The sequence below is a fragment of the Hakea prostrata genome, chromosome 3 (genome assembly GCF_041222555.1).
Source record: "Hakea prostrata isolate BN-2017 chromosome 3, UWA_Hpros_2, whole genome shotgun sequence".
Classification (NCBI taxonomy): domain Eukaryota; kingdom Viridiplantae; phylum Streptophyta; class Magnoliopsida; order Proteales; family Proteaceae; genus Hakea; species Hakea prostrata.
Genome location: NC_142602.1, coordinates 5980391 through 6002279, shown reverse-complemented (window position 1 = coordinate 6002279; position 21889 = coordinate 5980391). Strand labels below are relative to the sequence as shown.

Below are 21889 nucleotides of genomic sequence, written 5' to 3'. Positions count from 1 at the left end.
GGGTGGAGAAAATAAAAATGTAGACTTATATGGAGTAGGGTGAGGTCATAGAAAATGAAAAGATTTAATAGAAAAGTTTTAAATGCTATCAGAATCTTATGGAAATTTTCATAAGGTGTTTGAATTTGAATATGGAACTTTATCGAATATCCGATAATAATTCGATCTGATAAACAATCAAATTATTGATTATGTTTAATACTTGACTCAAACCTGATAATTTTCGATTTTTCGATCACCGATGACCGGTTTCCAAATCCGGTTATTAGTCATTTTCAAAAAAAAAAAAAAATAATTTACTATAACAAGATAATAATTTTTTTGAATCGGAATCTAATTGCTCATAACAATATAAATATTTTTTGGTAAGAAAAATTTGAGATTCAAACACTCTTAAACGAATACCAATGCAAATTATGAGGCGAATTTTGACTATATATTTCCAAATCTAACTATACTTCTGTTTTATCTCACATTTTTACACAAAGTATAAGTGAAACTTTGAAACAAAAAATGGGGTGAAAAAAATTGCATATCATGTTAGCAGATACACTGTTTTTAACTTGTCATTTCATTTGTTTACCCAAAAAAAAAAGTTGTCATTTTTTTCATTTTCCCACACCTATAATCCTATTTTCCCATCCGACTTTACCACTTCCAATGAATCAAACTTTAATTTTTCAAAATTTTTACGAGCCCTCTCTTTCCCGTCCCACTTGAGTTCAGATTCAGCAAATAAACGGTAAACATTTTCGGTCACTGTTGAGCATCGTCTTCGTTGCGTGTGGACGGGGCCGCAGGGAAGGCCGAGTTCTCAGAACGGAGTATCACAGGTAACATTCTGGTTGCACAGTTCGTGTCTCACTGGAAGTATAATATTGCGCAATTCCCCTTCTCAGCTCTAGATTTCCTAAATTTATGTGGTGGATCCATCAGAATGAGAAAGGTGTATAAATGACTATATCTAGGTTGACCGGTATGTTCAAATTTAAGTTGCAGGTGTTGATGAATAATTATTTTTTTCTGAAGAGTTTTGGGTTACCTATATCTGAATTTGATTGCAGCACAATCCGCGGAGGATATATGGATCGGCCACATTCATATTTATCTAGAAATACGCCCGTTCGAAGAATTTCCGATTTCTCAGGAAGTACAGGCGTTCCAGATGATATGGGCCGCCACTTTCCTGTTTCTCAGGAAGTCTTCTACGAGGTCAGGTGCGTTTCATTCATTAGTAAGAAATATCTCTTTCTGCTTATCAGCAACTCAATTTAGCCGCTTTCCATGCTAAATATGGTACAGCATAGGTTGAAGAGGTTCAGGATAAATCTGTCGGTTAGTTGAAGAGGTGCATAAACAAGTAAAATGATATCCGTACATAAACACACAATGATTTGATGAAGATTTTTGAATCTTTTCATTAAGGTAAAGTTTTCCGTCTCTGAATTTCTGTTCTGCTTTTGTTCTGTTAAGCAGGAATAAGATTTGTTAATGTTGATTTAGGTTAACGTGACTGCTGGTTTAGAAAATTAATGCTTTATTGTGATGAATGTGGAATCATGAATAAACAGTGGTACACCATTTCTATTGGACATTTGGTCTCCCAACTGTTTCAAACCAAAAAATATTCTAGAAAAATTTAGTATTGTTAATCAAATTTATTTAATTTCTTTTTTGCCCCATTCCTCATACATGGAATTTAAGGACCTCCAATCAATCAGTGTTTTCCTTTTCCTTGTTTTTCATGTCCTGAACTTTGTGAGAGGCTTACAGGAGTTGTGCCATGTACAGTAGGCAAGATAAAATTAGCTGATCAGGCTCAAAAGCTTAACTTGCGCCCAGAGTTGGAGACTTTACTATTTTTATCAATCCAAGGAATGTTGTCATTGGTACCTTACTCCACTTCCCTCCCACCCCCCAGCTCTTTTTCTTGGTACAACTACCATGTACCCCAAGATAATGTTAACCTTGCATAAATGTTAATCATGCAGCCAATTGGTTGTTGGAAATGTGCAATGCTATCCTCTCATATTCTGTGAGGTTAGCACAGTTTAAACCAAATTATGAAAATGTCCTAAAACACATAGATACTTTTGAGTGATCAATGTCCAATGGTATACCAAAAACTAAAACTGTGCACTGGTAGTAAAACAGTTGGCAAAAAAGAGAAAAAGCAGTGAGAGGAACGAGAGCTAGAGAGGGTCTGTAGGTCACATAGAGAAGCAGTGTACAAGGGAGCAATATGACTGATTGTCAAATCCTCAAGTAGTTAAGGAATAAGAGCAATGCCGATTATATTTTGATAAGATTGTCAAATCCTCAAGTAGTTAAGGAATAAGAGCAATGACGGTTATATTTTGATAAGATTGTCAAATCCTCAAGTAGTTAAGGAATTAGAGCGATGCCACTTATATTTTGATAAGGAAGATATGTGGTTCTCTGGTATATGACTTTTTTAATAAAAATATGGGTTTATATACCAAGCATAATCATTGAGACCCCATTCCCTTATTTAAATAGCATACGTATTTTGGATTTCAATAAATAATCCATAAGTAGCTTCATCCTATGCAATTTCTATGAATGTTTAAACATAGTTCATCTTGTGTCGACCAAGATGCTGTATCTTTGAGCATCAGATTTAGTGTCAACAAAAGGCTTCGTCATTGAAGCAATTGCAACAAGGCTCAGTTTGATGTGTGTAAGAGTGAGAAACTCAGTTTGATGTGTGTGTGTAAAAGTGAGAAACTATCCCTTTCTTCTTCTTCTTCTTCCATTTTTTTTTTTTGCTTTTAATTGCTAAAGAAACTAGCTATATCTTATGAGTTGACTGATATAGTGCCTAAAATTTAGGTATTCGTAATCTAGTGGTCATGAGTAATTCAGATATTCCTTGTCTTAACCAGGACTTGTATTGGAATATGATTCTCCATCCAAATTACTAGAGATCAAGTCCTCATCATTTGCAAAGCTCGTTAAGGAGTATACTCAGAGATGTAGTTCTTAGTCTTGGAAATGCTGAGTTTTGAATGTTTAGATGTAAGCAAGTTGTACTGAATTAAGATGTATCTCTCCATAGACCTGACTATTTCAAGTTCAGATTCCTAAATGTATGCTTTATCATGATATACCTACTATTTGCCTGGATGAAACAAAAGCCTGTGATTTTTGGTGTATCCCTGGATCCACCCCATTCTCATTTCTCAGGCGAATAGGACTGGTGGATTATAGGATTGAGGTTATCTCAAGTTACGCAGAGAAAGAATGAAGTTTACAACATTGAATGAGGAAGAAGAAGTTCATTTGCTCTCTCCAATCACTATCTTCAATTATTCCAGATATTATAAAGAAAATAGAAAGTTGGTACTTCATTATGGAAGCAGGGGCCAGCAGGTTTTATGATCATGAATCAAATGGGACATTGTGGTTACAAAGGGCAAACATGGCTGGGTGCAATTGTGATGGAGGTTGAATTTGCAGGTATGGTCTTCTGTTGGCTGAGAGTATTCAGATCATATCACTGCTCCAGGCAAGAAGCTACTGGTCACTTTTCTGAAATCCTCCATCATCTCTTTCAATTGGGTTTTAAATACAACAGTAGAGGACATTCTATCATTAGATTGACATAATTTTTTGCATGTTTTATACTTATATTATTGTTGAATGGGCATCTCTCCTGTTATTTGCCTGGCATTGTCCACTTCTCTTTGTTTTAAATTTTTCTATTTATTACGATATTATTGTGTATATCTTACAATTTTGCCATTTTGCTTATAATAATTTTTCTAATCTAGCTCTCTTATTGTAATCTTCTAATTTAAGTAGATTTTATTGGAATCTTCTATTATATGTGTTTCTCTTATTGTAATTTTCTATTTTACGTAGGTTATTTTCCTTGTGGAGAAAATTTATTTCCTATTCGTGTATTTATATGTATCAGTTTCTCAATAATAATGACATCAATATTCAACTAATTCTAAACTTAACAGTATTTTCTCAAACAGGAACTTTGTACTTGGGCTAAAATCTCTCTGACAGAAGAAAACTAACAAAGTCTTTTGCCTCAATGCCTCATGCTTATAGGGTTCTCCCAGTCATCTAGTTATGGTAGGAACGTACAATCAATCATGCATAAACTAATATGAAAATGGATTAGGGATGTTAAAGACCAACCAGCCCAACAAACTATACCATCTTTGCCTTTGGTTGTATTTCCTTAACAGACAAGCTGTAGAATGAGTTGAGGTTCATAAGCCAGATCAACACACTCTTCTTTTGGAATCTCATATCAACTTATCAACGAAATGCAATGGGCGAAATCTTACTTCTTGGATTAAAAGAATTATCAGTAAAATTTGAGAATTGATTGATAATTTTGAAAAGTAAGGATGACCTCTCATGATGCATCTTTACCATATATTTTGTGTGGGACTTACTTGAGATTCGCTTGAGGTCTCAATTCTTGATGTGTGCCTTACACAAATTTTGATAAAGAAGTGTCACGGTTTTCTTACGGAGAGGTGATTCAGACTTAATTTTTAACCCAAAAACAAATATTGAAGTCAAATTTACAGATGATTTTTAAGTTATAGTTTATTTGTTTGCCCAAGAAAAAGGTTACATTGCATTTAATTTATATTGAAAATTTAATTCAAATTCCATCTCGTTTCCCGCGCAAAGTACGATAAGAACCCTAGGCGTTACTTACTATTATTATTTATTTTTATAGATCCAAGTTAATTTCAACTTTTCAAGATCCGCGTTAACTTAAAGCTAACTCTCTCATTCCCGCCCAAAACTATTAACCGACTTGTTTTATTTTCTACAAAAATGCGGTCTCGCTCTCTCTTTTCACCACCGCCTCCTGCGTCTCTTTTCAATGTTCGATACAATTGTTTCTGTTCTTCTCCAATTGCTTGAGGAATGCGGAAGCGATGGGATTGATCCTGTTGGGTAGTTTTTTTCGGATGAACTCCCCCTCTGGTCTATCCGGTAGTGCAAGAATTTTGTTTTAGGGTTCTGATATAGAGGCAGGGATTTCGTGTTTCATGGAAAGAATCTGAAATCCTCCAACGTTTTCTCCGATCAAGAAAGATTTGACTAACTCTGGGAGATTGGACTTGGTGGAGACCATTGCCCAGCAAGGCGGTGACTTAAATTTGGCTGGGACTCAGCGGACGAGAAGACGTTTCAAGTGGTCGAGTGCAGATCTTGTAGATAAAAGAAGCTTGACCAGAGTTTGACGGCGGGCAGTGAGAGTTCTTCGGTCGATGGAGTTCAAGTGTGAGGTTTCGAGATTGAAATGTCCTATGTTTCTTCTTATCCGGTTTCAGCTTCTGATGAATCATGGTGAGGGTTTTATTTCCTTCATAATCCCCTCCCCTGGAAAATAAAAAATTGGGATGTTTCGCTTCCAAAATTGGGAAATTGTCTCAATGGTTCTGTCCACAAACTTGAACTTTGGGTGCTATTAGTGAAATTTGGGTTCTAAGCTTTTGTTTAATCAAGGTTACATTGTTCTCAATTATACCTGTAAGACTACGATAAATACTGCAAAAAAGGAGAAAGAAAAAAGGAGCCTGAAGATTATTAGGGTTTTGCAAGGGTTAGTACAATCAATAGTATGCTGTAGGATGTCCACAAACTTATGAAGGAAGATTTTATATATTTCCTATTTTATGAGCAAATTGCTGAACTCCATGATATGGAGGTGTATCTCATATAAAACAGTCGAGACATAGTTTAGTTGAATTGAGTTAACCATATTGGAGGATCCTACGAAAGAAATTGAAAAATGACATTCTGGGGACTACTGTGGCTGATATAAAACAGCTAGATATGGTTTAGTTTGATTTATGTTCTAGGACTTCTCATTATACACTCACTGTTAGTAGATACTTTTATGTTCTTGAACTTCTCAGTATACACTCAGTCAGTCGATTCTTAATAATCATAGGGTGCGAAGTGGACATGTTTGTGAGTTTGCTAACTTCTACAGCTTGATCAAAATTATTGTTCAGTCACCCAATGATATAAATAAATATACTAGTTTTACTCTTGAAGCATTACTGTCATTGATCATGTACATTTTGCTTTTGCTCACCTTTTGTTGCCTGTTTGTGAGTAAAGGGAAGCAGAAAACCTCTTGGAAACTTGAATATGCCCTATCATGTTTTGACGGTTCTTTCGTTAGATATTGTCATACAAATTTTTATCTTTCTAAATATATTTACATGACTGATCATGGTGAATGCTCACTGGTTGCACTGAAGTTCTGTTTTGAGTTTCAGATCAGACTTTGGGCTGCAGTTGAGCTCTTTGAACTGTTCCTATTCTTCATCTACCAATCTATTTCATAAAGTGGATGCTATTATTCCATGGACTATTAGCAAATCTGGAAAAATAAGAATTCTTTTGTATTTCATCATGCAAACTTATAGCTTCTTGGTATTATTCAGGTTTTTCATCACTCTGTTGGAAAGGATTGGTAGGTTTTTGCAGGAAAAGGGCTAATGCCCTGATTGTGCTTCCCCCTCCTTGGTTAGCATTGTTCCTATTTTAATATCAACTGGGACATTTGTGGTGTTTGGAAGGCTAACACTTCTAGTGGTGGCAGTGCCGCAGGGGTGTTATGATCATGAATCAAATGGTAGATTTGTGGTTACAAAGGGCAAAAACATGGCTGGAGGCAACTGTGATGGAGGTTGAATTTGCGAGGTATGTTCTTTAATTTGTTGGCTCATAGTATTCAGATCAAGCGTATCCCTATTCCAGGCAAGAAGCTGCTAGTCACTTCTCTAATTAAAATCTTCCATCAGCTCTTTCAATTGGGTTTTAAATACAACTTTAGATTAACATAATTTTTTGCGTGTTATATTGTGTGATCCAGATTGTTGGATGGGCATCCCTCGAGTAGTTTGCTGTTTGGATGGTATGATCCACTTTCCTCTGTTTTAAACTTTGCTATTTTCTCAAATAGGAACTTTCTTTTCTTGGGCTAAAATATCTCTGATCCAAAGAAAACCAGCATAATCTTTTGCCCCATGTGTATAGGCTTCTCCTAGTCACCTAGTAGAATATGTAGGAACCTACAATCATGCATGCACTAAGGTAAAGATGAACTAGGGATGATAAAGTCCAATCCAGCACAACAAACTAGTGAAGAGATCATAGATTCGATTATCCTCCAAAAAAGAAAAATAAATAAATTCTATAACATCTTTTCTTTGATTGGCTGTACTTCCTAAAAGACAAGCTGTCGAATGAGTCTAGGTTTATAAGCCAGAGCAATGGACTCTCTCTTTTAGAATCTCACATGAACTTATCAAGGAAAGAAATAGATTTGGCAAAGTCTTAGTTTTTGGAAAAAAAATATCAATAAAATTTAAAAATTGATTGATAATTTTGAATCCCAAAATATAAATATTCACAACAATCTGTTAGGGCCTGTTTGGTTACTTGAGTCTGGAGATTTAAAAAATCTAGAGATTTCAAATCTATTGAGTCTCATAAAATTAATTGTTTGGTTAGCCTGAATTTTTAGAATGAAATCTATAGATTCATTATGAAAAAACATTTATGGAGTCATAATTCAAATGTTTAACATTTTTATAGCATAGATTTTACCTCAAACCCATAAATCTACAGATTTTATGAACCTAAAGGATTCACACAACCAAACGGGTATAAATCTTCCATTTTTGAATCCAGAGATTTGAAATATCTAGATTCATGTAACCAAATAAGGGCCTGTTTGGTTACACGAGTCTGAAGATTTCAAATATCTAGAGATTTCAAATCTATAAATTTCAAATCTATGGAGTCATAATTTATAAAATTAAATGTTTGGCTGTGGAATGAAATCTGTGGATTCATCCTAAAAAAACTATTTGATTCACGTGATTTTTATGAATGTGCAAATGTATAACTTTTTTGAAATCTCTGGATTTCACCCCTTACCCATAAATCTACAGATTCACGTTTTTAGTGTAAAAATGTGAATCTTTAGATTTCATGAATCTAGAGACTTTTACAACCAAACGGATATAATTCTCAGATTCATGAATCTAGAAATTTGAAATCTTTGGATTCAAGTAATCAAACAGGCCCTAAGAAAATTGCTACAAAGAGAATCATATGATAAAAATTGTATTTGTAGCAAAAAAAAACGTTATATTGTATTTTCTCAATAATACATTGATAAATGAAAACTTGGGGAGATATTTATTGTTATTGTATCAAATCCTGGCTGGGATTTCAACCCACAAAAGATACACCGATTCACCTGAATCTGGTTTTCTACCTATTTCATGTTTCAAACCTATTAAGTTGGGCCCCAAAACCGAAGTTCTGTAACCCTGCTTATGTGGGTTACTTGTGAGTTAAGAAATGCCTTTTTATTTTTAATGTCCTTTCCCCGAAGCCGGTTTTTAACAAACACCCGGAGGATATTTATTTAATAAAGTATATTAAGATATGCCTATGATATCAAAATCCATAAGAGAGGTTACCGGAAGCTTCTTTGAACTTTGACAACAAAAAACTTCTTTGAAAAATTCTAATTACATTATTTTTCAACGGTCTCTTTGATCGAAGCTTACTTTATTATTATTATTATTATTATTATTATTATTATTATTATTATTATTATTATTATTATTATTATTATTATTGTTTGAACGTTGTCTTTTTTATGATTTTTTATTCTTTCTATATGATTTAATCAGATTAAATATAGAATTTTACAACCTGCCTAGTTTAATTGATACTTCCAACTAAAACCGGTGCTTGCTAACTCCGGTCAGGTAAGACCAAATGATCGGTCCATCGGCGGGTTCATTAGAAATGGATGCGCCGAATGCCCTAAAATGAGCCAAACATGAATTTTGGACCAAAAAAGAAATCAAACATGACAGCAGATCTTGAAAGAGAAAAAAATTTGGTACTCAAATCGATGTAAAACGAATGCAAATGCATTACCGGTTCGTTGTATAACTCGGAGTAATCTGGTCTGGTCCAATTGAGTTCTGTGAGTTTCTGATTTGTCGTCACTTTTATGAAAAACGGAAGATTGGCGGGTTGACAGTTGATGGTTCGTCGTCGGTTTCTGAGATGACGGGTTTTGCCTTCTTACGCGCTTGCGACTTTTGTGCCCCCTGCTTCTTGGGTCGAGGGGCGTAACGGCGTTTCGTTTTTCTTAATTAATTAAAATTTTTTTTTGACTTGTCTCTGTTGAAAATTAAACGATTGTTGAATGAGGGTAATTTGGTCATGTCTGAATACATTTTGGACTTCAAATTTCCGAATCGAGCCAATGGTAATGCTAAGAATGGGCTATAAGTCTAAATTGCAGAGTTTGCAATTTTTTTGGAAGAAGAAGCAGATACAGATACAGTTGAGAACAGTCTCATAGAAGTTGTTTGAGCAATTGGAACTTTTCTGGCGGGAAACCGGAGCTTTATTCTTCCTTCTGTTTCCTTGTCCGAAGATAATTTTGATAGATAAATTTCTCTTCAAAGATTTGATTTGATTTGATTTGAGACAGAAAAAGGGAGGAGGGGAAAGCCATTGATGGCAGATTCATCATATGGACCTGCCAGTTTCTGGACGCAGGCTCACGCTTTGCTCAGGAAAAACTTGACGTTCCAGGTTTCGATTAACTTCATCTTCTTTAACTTTGGCCTATCTTTCTTATGCTTTTCGGATTTAATGCTAGTCTTGTTATTGTTATGCTACTAGAAATTCTGAGTTGTTATTCCTTGCTTGAACTCTTACATGTTTTACTTTATGCTTTCTTGCCCTTCTATTCAAGTTAGGCTTGATCTTTATTCATAATATCTCAACTAGATCGGCGTGTTGAATATCCTTTGTTCTGGTTGAGGAAGCGCAGCCATTTATTAAAATTGGTACCTATTTTCTGGAAAAAGATTTCCATGCTATTATCACTCACGAGCCTCATTCTGACTGTCACTATTAAAACAATCTGTACTTCTACTTTTCCAGTTTTTACAGTAGGGCTTGATATTAGCTATTATTAGCCAGAACAAAACATGGACACGAGTGAGAGAGAGTGGGAAAAGGAATTTGATATTGGTAACTAAATTGGAGTTTTCAATGGGTGAAAAGTTTCATGGTTAGGATTTTTTCCTCCCCTCATTTTTCGAAAGTAAAATCTCATGATTTGGATGAGTACTGTACTGCCAAAATCATAGTTAGGGACATTTGAAGGTGTTTCAACAGTGTGTTTCTGAAAACTGTGGTAGGTACTTCATAAATTTTATTAAACTTGATATTGTACTCCTATGTTTGATAATATTCTTTACCCGTTAATTTTGCAGAAACGAAATATCAAGACGAATGTTAGGCTCATTTCATTCCCCTTTTTTCTCTGTTTGCTGCTTCTTCTCATCCAAAGTTTGGTCAACAATCAACTGAACGGTGATAGTTACAAGTGTGGCTGCTCTTGTATTGACACAAATGGAACTGGTACGTGTGAGAAAGTATGTGGGATTCAGTACTCGGATTTGGACCAAGCCGGCTTCTGTGCCCTTCCTAGGCCTCAGGAATGGCCAGCTTTGTTGCAAGTACCAGCTCCACAGTATCGTGCAGTTAGGACTGACTTTATTCCTTTCACGGACGTGCCTGATGGTTCCTGCCGTGGGACTGGATCCTGTCCTGCTACCATACTTCTTACCGGGACTAATAGATCTCTTGGAGAAAGTAGGTTTTCCCCTTCATTCTCCTACTTTATTATTCTATTTTCCTTGCTAATTATTTCAGTTTATTCAATTGCAAATTACAATTTCTCTATTTGTTTGAATAATAATTCATAATCCTTTCTTTCTTGACAGACTTGGCAAACAATTTTTTCTCTGGTGTTTTCTCCGTGAATTCTTCAGATTATTTAAATAGTTTAGCCAAGAATTTGCTGGTAATTTTCTATTGTTTCTTGCACTACCACACCTTTCTTTCCCTTCTCTGCTTCTCTATTAAGATTGCAGTGTTGATTCCTGCTGTTCCCATCTTGGTTAATCTATTCTTCAAATATTGAAAGCCATGCAGCTCATTATTTTTTGGGAATTTTTCAGGGATCATCCTCGATGACAGATAGTGACAATTTTCTTGAGCCAGCTTTCTTTTCGGATCGTCCCCTCTATGACATCCAACCCCAATGCAAGGAAAATACTTCATTTTCTGTTCCCATCCAGATATTGTCCACCACTGTTCAGCAAGGTAGAGATCTCTTGTCTCATGCATCAACAGATATTCACTTACTTTTCAGATTTGTTGCTCAAATCCATGTTGCACTTCAGTTATAGAGCTACAAGTTCTTAATTTATTTACAATTGAATCCTATGTATGCCTTCCTAATGGCGGATAGGTGAGCTTTATGGGCTTAGGGTGCACTTATTCTGAATACTGTGTACTTTTATATAGTCCCACATTGGATGTTCGACACCAAGCATCTGCCTAATTTTTTTTATCTGAGCCATCTGATATTATGCAAATATTTTGATTATAAATTTGATTAAATATGAGTGCAAATCAAATGGCTGAATAGTACAAGTTGGTCATCTTGTCTGCCTCCCTCTCTCCCCCCCCCCCATCTTATGTTATTTCTGATTTTCAATACTGATGTGGATTCAGAGGTAAGATGTGCACAAGGTTTAAATCTATGGCGCAGTAGTTATTCGGAGATAAATGATGAGCTATATAAAGGTTATCGGAAAGGAAATGCAGAGGAAAAGATTAATGAAATTGTTGCAGGTTAGCCCTATTGACAATCTTTCCAGTGATGTGATTTTCATATTCATGTTATGCTAGATGCTTAACAAGGACTTACTTTTCCTGGCAGCCTATGATTTCTTGGACTCAAATATGAATAATTTTAATGTAACTATATGGTACAACTCTACCTACAAGAATGACTCGGGACAGTCTCAAATGGGTTTGGTCAGGGCTCCACGCTCAGTAAATGTGGTACGTAGCCTAACTTTATGATAACAGCATATTTCCAATTACTGCTATTACCCCCATTCTGGATATTTGGTTTCATTGGTTGTTTTGCTTCCCTTGGTTTCCTTGGCAAAATTTATTGGCATGTGGAGGAGGTAGAAGCAATTGTAACTTGAATTTATGATACTGACTTGTCTCAGTGTGAGTTGGAAATTTTTTTTATTCCGAAGAGAAGTTTTTCTATACTACACATAGTTTGTAAAGCATTCCTTATGTTGTTGGGCTCTTTCTTTGGTCCAAAGCAAAATAGTACAGCTTGGTGACACTCCATGAGTTTACACTGAATTATGGTTATTGCTTTTTCTTTCAATGCCAATTGCATTATATCCTTTATTTTATGTATTAATATGCTGATATCAGGTCATTACTAGCATAATGATATCATTTTGATTATATACTATTATGCTTCAAGGTTTCATGTTAGCATAATATGAACTTACCATGGCCATATTATGCTGTATTGCACAACTGATACCTCGGCAACTCTGGTGATCACCTCGTCATCCAGGCATCCCCAACTACTTGGGTTACCTTAAACAACTACACTACTACAGCCTATGATACTGCAGCCCCTTCCTTCCCCACCACCCCAAAAATTAACAATGAATAAATAAAGTGACTAAAACAAAAAAGAAATAAGAATTATCACAGTGAACTATTTGCAACACAAGAATTATCACTTGAGTTATCATTTGGAGTAATAAATAATACTGATGGTTAGGAACCTGCTTCTCAGTGGAGAGGTCATGGGTTCAACTCCTACCGGCGGCATATGTAATATCCCTATCCTTATATATAAAAAGCGCCTTTTTACCAAAAAAAAAAAAAAAAACTGAACTCTAGGACTGATGCATGTTGAACAAATTGTCCCTTGTCTGTTCCTATTTGTTCCACAATTGCCACTTCCTCGTAACTCCTCCCCCTCCCTGGTGGGCTTCTAACTGGGAGATGGAGAATAAATTCTGAAACAAACTAAGGAGTTCCGATAATGCCTCTTACGGTGGATTTCTTTTCTCGTGGACATTCTTTGTTCCTATCCTTTTGAATTTTCTACTATACCACCATGTGATTTTTCACCTTGCATAGTTTGGACAACAGTTTAGTCTGGTCAAAGAGTTATCACCGGGATATTTTGTGCTCTTAAGTCCCTCCTATTTTCCTCCTGGTGTTTTTTGCATGTCTTTAATATACCTTACTCTCTAGAACAATATGCACTGGATAACATGCTAACCTTTGCTATTTATATGCTGCAGGTCTCTAATGCTTTCCTCAAGTTCCTGCGAGGTTCTGGTACAAAAATGCTATTTGAATTTGTCAAAGAAATGCCCAAACGTGAATCTAAACTCAGCCTGGATTTTTCTTCTCTTCTTGGTGCTCTATTCTTCTCATGGGTTATTTTGCAGCTTTTCCCTGTAAGTATGAGGCATAGTGAACTGTATGTGTCAAGACTTCTCTGAACTGAATGCTTTAAGTAGTTAAGGCTTTAGGCTTATATAGCACATGTAAAGTTTGTTGTAAACAACATGATACATTATTGATATTTTGATAATGCCTGTTATGCCGCCAAATTTTTTTGCTACTTATGAACTATCTTTACTGCTTCATCTATGTTTAACTTAACAGAAATTAACACAAGGATTCTATGATAGGAAAGATGGTGACTATAGTTACTGTAATTCTTTTTTGAAAGTGTTAAGAAATTACATAGCAATTATGATTTTCTTGACGAATTTCTACATAGAATCTGACAAGTTGGATGAACCAATATGAAATTAACGAATTGCATAAGTTGAGAGAAAGAAAAATGATATGGCTTGTCAAGTAGAAAGGGGTCAGCACAACTTTATTAATATTTTGAGGTATTTGCGGTTATGGAAATTCAATCCTAGCGTAGTACACATGTTGAATCTGGACAATTTAGCGCATCTGAGTCCAGGTTGTCGGTCATGGGTCATTCTTCAACAACACATGGCATAGATGCTAGTAGGAACATACTGATAACTTCTATATATTGGGGGGGGGGGGGGAGATCAGGGTAACTGGTAGCTAGCAGAGGAAAGGTTTGAGAATGGCATCTATTGCTCTGAGATGTACCCTGCATTTATAGATATACTCCACTACACATACATACTGATGCTCCTGGAGACAAGGATAACAAGTTTGACTTGTGGGGTTTGATTGTTATCTTCATTTGTTATAGCTTCTGCCCCGTTGTCATTGTCATGGGACATCATCTCTGGTTAATATCATAGGAGTTACACTGTAGTGTAATTTTCTTAGAGAGAGAGAGAGAGACGCTGGTGTAGTGAGGCCAACACAAGATCTAAAACTGCAGGTCAAGATATTAGCAAACTAGGGAGAAATCTAGTAACTTGATCTAGGTGGTTTGGATCTGGCTCATAAGCTGGTCAACTGACGTAAAAGGTATGAGGAATGGTTCACCCAAATCAGATGTCAATCCAATGACCAGATCTGGAAACATCAAGAAGTTCAAAAATTAGCAAGTAGCTGTAATTAGAAACTTGGATATGGTAACAACAGATAATAGTAACTAAACTCCAAGGGGTAGCAAGTAAGAACAAAAATAAAAACATAGAATAGCTTTGATAACTGAGGAGAGAATCAGAAGCGATGTGTATTTAGTGACAGCTGTGACATGAAGGAACCTGGAGAGTAATGTGGAAAAGCAATGGTGTACAAATTATATATTGGTTTGGATGGACTGAACTGAAGGCTATGTTATAGTAAAATCAGATCTATAACTGAAAAGAAGACTGATAATGGTTAGAGATTAGAATAACTGCACAAGAAATAAAAAGAAAAGTGTAGATTTATATCTTAAAAAAGTATGTACCTAGTGCATGATGCTTCTGACATTGTGATCTCTGGGGAGGGTCATAATGCACGTCGCCTTATCTCCTTCACAGAGAGGCTATTTCATGACTTGATCTGGCAACCACCCTCTGAATTGTAGACTTCAATTGCAAAAAACTTATTGCCATTCTGATTAGTAGGAAGGGAAGAAAAAAAAGATGAACAAAGAAAAGTTGGATTTGATATTTAAGAAATTCACTCTTTTTAAAGGTAAAATTTCTAGCTTCTATTCTTTTAACTTATGTTCTTCCTTGTGCCTTTTGCTGTAGGTTATATTGACAGCTCTGGTTTATGAGAAGGAACAAAGACTACGAATCATGATGAAAATGCATGGGCTTGGTGATGGCCCTTATTGGATGATTTCCTATGTTTATTTTCTTTTCATATCTTTGATCTACATGTTATGCTTAGTTATATTTGGCTCACTTATAGGTAAGAGTTATTCCCTTGATTGTTTTTTCTCTACATTATTCCTTTTAAATCTAGTGGTTTCTAACTTGGCCTCTTCTTACTTTCAGGCTTAAAGTTCTTTACACTGAACAGCTACAGTATACAATTTGTGTATTTTTTCGTCTATATTAACTTGCAAACTTCACTTGCATTTTTAGCAGCGTCGTTTTTTGCAAGTATCAAGACTGCTTCAGGTCTGATCTAAACCAAACCATTCCATATACTTTGAAGGTTAAAACCCTTCCTTGCATTGTACAAGAACATTAAACTCATGTTGCTGTTGAATTCTGATGATGACAGTAATTGGGCACATATGCGTCTTTGGGTCAGGTCTCCTAGGAGTTGCTCTTTTCGAGTCCTTTCTTCAAGACACATCATTTCCAAGTGAGTGAGTATATATATGTGTGTGTGTGTGTGTGCGCGCGCTGGGGGGGGGGGTGGGGCTGTATTTTTTTTTCATTGTTGTTTAAGCTCTTTAGAATTCTGCTAAACCCAATGCCCTAGATTTGGGAAAAAAGAACAAAAAAATAAAAAAGAAAGAAGGGAAGACTATAGTGTGCAGCCTCTGCTCCATGATGTACTGAGTGATCTAATCCGATGGGTAGGATCAAATTTTCCACCATAGCACATTCCAGCCCTTGAAAGCACGGTACTTTCTTTTTGTTCATGGTGGAAACATTTTATTGATTGTCCGAAAGAGTGACGAAACTGATGGTAGGATCATCCACTCGATCTGTTATTTAGGTGTTTCATTTTTATCCTCAATGTGTGGCTCTTCTTGTCCAACGTATATACTGTTGTGATGTTTTCCTCTGGTTTTAACTGCTGGCCAGTCTACACTTCAGAATTTTCTTGCATTTACTTTTTGTATTTAGCTGGTAATCTTCATTTTGAATACTAATCACCACTGCCTAAACATTTGTGAACCTGAACTTTTTTTTGCTGTAGGGGCCTGGATTGTAGTTATGGAGATATTTCCTGGATTTTCTCTATATCGTGTTCTATATGAGTTTGCATATTATGCGTTCACGGGTAATCGCATGGGAACTGATGGCATGCGGTGGAAGGATTTGAATGATGACACTAATGGAATGATAGTGGTTTTAATTATTATGGTTGTCGAATGGTTGATAGTGCTTCCTGTTGCATATTATTTTGATCAAGTTGTATCATCTGGAAGTGGTGTGCAAAAGCATCCTCTATTTTTTTTGCCAAAATTTCAGAAGAAGAAATTACCATCTTTTCGGAAGCCTAGTTTGCAAAGACAAGGATCTAAAGTATTTGTTCAAATGGAGAAGCCTGATGTCTCCCAAGAGGTATTTGCTCACTTTCAAATTATGCATTGCTCTAACACAATGGGGGATATGAATGATTCACTGGTGGCATCATTGTAGCATGTGGTAAACCTTAAGAGGTTCATTTTTGCTCTTTTTTTTTTTTTTTTTTTTTTTTTGGGGGGGGGGGATGCACATGGAGCTGTAGTGCTTTTACTCTCAGAAGCATAGGTTAGAGTTGAAGGTTACCAGTGAACCAGTATAATTTATTTTCTAGATGGACTGAATCCTAGATAGGTCCAAGTTCTATTCCTTGCATGTGTACGGCTTGTACAATATTAATTCATAGATGGTCTACTTCCTTAAAAATTTTGTGCATATTGAGTAGTGAACTCTTGTAATGCTACGACTCTATGGATGCATAATGTCTATTTCTTCTCTGTTTCAGGCAGAGAAAGTTGAACAGTTACTTCTTGAATCCAATACAAGCTACACAATTGTCTGTGATAATGTCAAAAAGGTTTATCCAGCAAAGGATGGAAACCCAGAAAAGTTTGCTGTTAGAGGGTTATCTCTTGCTTTGCCCAGAGGGGAATGCTTTGGTATGCTTGGTCCTAATGGTGCTGGGAAAACCTCTTTTATCAATATGGTAAACAACGGATGCTACTTGTGCTTAATTTTTTATAATTTTTATGTTAAGATCTTTGTCTATTATGGTTGCAAAAACCATTTCTAACACCTGTTATACATAACAGGCAGTAAGTGATAGGTTCTGTAATAAATAATGCCATGCAACATAACAACCACTATTAACCGTTATCCCTTTTATAGTGGTTACTGTGGTTGATTTTAGTACTTTCATTATGCCACATTGTCAAATTTTCTAGTATCCCACTCTTATCATGCCAACCATTTTTCCTACCATCACAAATTGTTGAGAGAGCTATGGACTTAGAGGTTTAATTCTGTTACTTGGAGGAATCGAGTCCTTTGCCACAATTTGTACTCTTTCACTTGTTATGCACTGAGAGGTTTCACGTTCTCTTTTGAACCCAGAGAATAGACATTTCTAACCCAGTTGTTTTATTCAGCATTAAGAATTTTTATTTTTGTCAACAGATGATTGGACTCAATAAGCCTACCTCTGGAACAGCACTTGTTCAGGGCTTGGATATACGGACAGATATGGATAAAATATACACCAATATGGGTGTTTGTCCACAGCATGAGTAAGCAGATAACATTCATCCAACCACGTTAAAATGTCTTCCTGTTTCTTTTTCCCCTTACATCTTGATTTCATTCGAACTGTGATACAGCTTGCTTTGGGAAACATTAACGGGAAGGGAACACCTCCTATTTTATGGTAGATTGAAGAACCTTAAAGGGCCTGCTTTAACACAAGTAAGTTAATGAAGTGATTTTCTTTAGCTTGTTCTGTTTTTAAGAACTGCTTGAAATCTTATGGTATTAATGATGAAACAAGATGATTAAGAATTTTTCTTTTATTATGACAGATCAAAGCATACAATGTTTCCTTTATAAGGCAGTATAAATAATAAACATAAAGCGTGCATATTGTAGACTTGAATTTTGTTCCCAAATTATGTGCCCTTTTTTCTGTGGATATATAATTATGAAGATTACAAAACATGCTAGCAAGGGATTGGATTGGATTGGATTATTGGAACATGATGATTTGTATTTTTTTAAGAAGCATGGCTTTGGGGTTTCAAGATATGGAGATTTTGTTGATACAATTCATTGATTGCTTTCAGCATGCATCCTTTCATTTTAATGTATGTTGGAGAAAAACAGCTCTCTATCTATTGGTTACTTAGAGAGAAAAATAATGCAGCCACGAGTTCCCAAAAACTATTTAAATTGTTTCTCTTTTCTCACTTAATGAATATGTATTTATTAGGACAACGATTGTTGTAGACATGGTTATCAAGGCGGCAAGGTGACATGGAGACCGAGACGGTCCAAATAATTAAGATGACACCAACAAGTGCTCATGGTGTCCACCTAGGCAATGCCTTGATAACTATGATTGTAAATAGGATGGTCATAAATGTTATTTTCTTAAGTAGATGGATAAATATGCTGCAGTTCCTCCACCCTACGTATCTGACAAAGAGAGCATTATTACAAGTTAGTCAAGGTAAAATTATTGAGTGTTTGTGTGTTCTTTCAGGCGGTAGAAGAATCTCTTAGAAGTGTCAATCTATTTAATGGAGGAGTTGCTGATAAAAAGGCTGGGAAATATAGTGGGGGTATGAAGAGGAGGCTTAGTGTTGCAATTTCACTTATTGGAGATCCTAAAGTAAGTCAATTTTTAAAACTCATCTTGATTGTCCTTTTTTGGATATTTTATTTCTTACTGTTCTCTTTACTTTGTACCTCTTGGGTGTTCCTAGGTTGTCTATATGGATGAGCCTAGTACTGGATTAGATCCCGCTTCTAGAAACAATTTGTGGAATGTTGTCAGGCGTGCAAAGAGAGACAGGGCAATCATTCTGACCAGTAATATATCTTTGTTCCTTATTTAGATTTTTCTTTTATAAAGTATACTTGCATTACTTGATATAACCCGACATTTATTGGTTTGACATTTCCTGTCTCTTAGCTGCATAGCTTTCCCAAGGTTTTGTAGTTGCAAGTCTGCATTGGCTCTAGCTTTCTTGTTTCCTTGTTCTTCTTTTCCCCCTTCATAGCCTCACCAACAAAGTTTTACTCAATGGTTTCAGCTCATTCAATGGAAGAGGCAGAGGTTCTCTGTGACCGGTTGGGGATCTTTGTAGATGGCAGTTTGCAGTGCATAGGAAATCCAAAACAGGTAAATTTAATGTTTGCTGATTTATATGGGAGGAACAATGTTATGTTAGACATACATAGTTGCCTTTTGGCTTTCGAACTGCCTATAAAGTTGCAAATTGACCAAACCATAGAAAACACTGGTGGGTTGGAATTTGGAGGGTGTAGCAGTTTGCTGCCCTGGGACTTGTGCAGAAGTGGAACCTCTCCACAATGACACTATAAAACTGTCCTGGATTCCCTCTTTTTTCTCTCACAAGCGTTTGTATGATGATTTAGTTTACAAGGGTACACTCACTGATCCTCATACCTGGAGGTTAATGGCCAGACCCCTACGTAAACAAAAACTTCTACTTATGGTCAGAATGTATTATTGCAACCTTTTGACTCCCCATTCCCTGTTGCTACTTACTCGTGTTAGATATGGTCTTGCAACTCAGAGTCGAGTCTCTTAATCCATCTTGATGGCAAATGCATAGAAACTTGATTGATTTTTTGCGAATGACAGCTCAAAGCTAGATATGGTGGATCATATGTGTTTACAATAACGACTTCAAGTCAAGAAGAGGAGGTGGTAGAGGTCTTGGTACGCCAAGTATCTCCAAATGCTGTCAAGATATACCATTTATCTGGAACCCAGAAGTTTGAATTGCCAAAGCAAGAAGTCAAGATTGCAGATGTTTTCCTAGCAGTTGAGGAAGCAAAGAAAAAGTTTACCATACAGGCGTGGGGTATAGCTGACACTACCTTGGAAGACGTCTTCATCAAAGTTGCCCGAGGGGCCCAAACCTTTGATGATCTATCATGATTTCCAGATTTATATTTTCTCTTTTCTTTCCCATAATTCTTTTTCATCGATGTGCACTATTATATATGCGGTGTAGATGTTCTTGTACTTAGTGTTTATATGTTTATTTATTTATTTTTAACTGGAACTTTTATTAGTTTTAAAGCAGTCTATTTTCTATCCAATACTCTCAATCGACGCAATTGGTTAATTGGTTTTTGATGGAATAATTTTTAACATCGTTTTCTCAAAAAATATTGAGAAGTGTTGTTTAGTTAAATAAAGTAGCAGAATGAGGTGATGAGTAGATAATATTGAGGTGGAAATGGATCTTTCTCAAAATTTGTTATTTTGTGTAGCTTAAAATTTCATTTTTCTCATATTTTCTCTGTTTCTCCGTTTTCTATCCCCTCAATACACTTCACATGAATTTCACACATCAATATCCTTTTTTTCTAGTTAAATAAACACACTTGAAGAGACTTACAAATGTTTTCTATTCATTCAAAGTGCAATCAAGTGTAAACCTATTGAACTTCCATATCTTTTGTATGAACTTTTCAAATAATTTTGTCAGAAGTTTTGTTTGATTAAGGAAACTGGCTTTTTTGAAAGAACCCAAGCCATGCGTTTTATTCTTTTTAAATCACAGTAACCCCTCATGTGACTAGTGTGACTAGTGTTAGGCGTTGCCTACCCCAAAAAAAAAACTGTTTTTTTCTTTTTTATTTGTCATTTATTACGTTCAATGAAATTTTGTCTGTCTATTATGTTGAATGGATAGAGAAAACATGTAGACATAATAAACAAGCCAAGTTGGTCATTATTTATCCTTCAAATAGCATAAGCAACATAATGTCACTAAGTTACATCAACAAGAGAGCTGAAAGCTAATATTCAAATCTTCAAATGTTTGCTTAACCTAAAGCCTTTGTCCAAACCATTCCATTCTCGTTTATCCAATGACAAACTTCAGTGAGGCCTGGACCAAAACCTAGAAGCTGAAAAGCAAGATGATTTGGGTTCCAGGTTGTCGTGTCATAGTGGCATGCCATGATTGCATGATTCACTTTCTTCGGCACATGTATATCAACAACGTATAGTTTTACTTTTTGAAGAATATGGCAATAGTATACTTGAAATGGGAACGGCTGACTATGACACAAGGCTGGTGGTTCAGAGAGGTTTCCGTAGACGAGTTTCACAGCTCCAATTGTGACATTCTCAAAAGATCCTACTACACTTTCAGTACTCCATATAGATACATGGTGCCCCAGTCTCTCAGCAATAAAATCGATGAGATCCTCAGCAGAAGTTGCACATGTAATTACTTTGTCTGAACTCGAGCTATCCTCACATACCTTGAAAGTGTCATCAATATACTCAGCCATGTTTGATTTGTCCATCACACCCAAAAGACTCTTCAATTCCTCAATCCTAGCAAAGGAAAATGGAATTTTTGATGCCAAAATTCGTGGCAAGAACGATCTATATGACATTGGGTCCCTCAAATCAGGAACACTAATGAAACCTCCTTCTTTCACCATTGATTTTCGAAAATATGGCAACCCCCCTTGTTTGGCAACCGATAAGGGCTTGTCGTTTGGACCGTCATACTTAAGTTTTTCAAAATTCCATTCCACTATTGGTGGCAGACTTGTGTCCTCCAACA

General features: G+C 35.9%; 1 protein-coding gene and 1 long non-coding RNA gene across 2 annotated transcripts; both read left to right on the top strand.

The window, feature by feature from the left end:
- The first annotated feature begins 680 nt into the window (after window positions 1–680).
- On the top strand, window positions 681–2339 carry LOC149020354 (uncharacterized). Its single transcript, XR_016171997.1, has 3 exons — window positions 681–833; window positions 1065–1217; window positions 1303–2339. It is a non-coding gene; the product is annotated as an uncharacterized LOC149020354 (long non-coding RNA).
- Window positions 2340–4834: 2495 nt separating this feature from the next.
- On the top strand, window positions 4835–20666 carry LOC149020353 (ABC transporter A family member 7-like). The gene is made up of 22 exons (XM_089148460.1): window positions 4835–5349; window positions 6459–6540; window positions 6617–6717; window positions 6890–6931; window positions 9545–9648; window positions 10338–10719; window positions 10851–10930; window positions 11088–11232; window positions 11647–11766; window positions 11855–11979; window positions 13269–13427; window positions 15159–15321; window positions 15408–15533; window positions 15640–15723; window positions 16288–16655; window positions 17062–17262; window positions 17733–17842; window positions 17933–18017; window positions 18811–18939; window positions 19034–19139; window positions 19364–19452; window positions 19939–20666. Exons 4-22 carry the CDS (start codon window positions 6898–6900, stop codon window positions 20236–20238), a joined length of 2910 nt encoding a protein of 969 aa, XP_089004586.1. The 5' UTR covers window positions 4835–5349; window positions 6459–6540; window positions 6617–6717; window positions 6890–6897; the 3' UTR covers window positions 20239–20666.
- Window positions 20667–21889: the final 1223 nt, after the last annotated feature.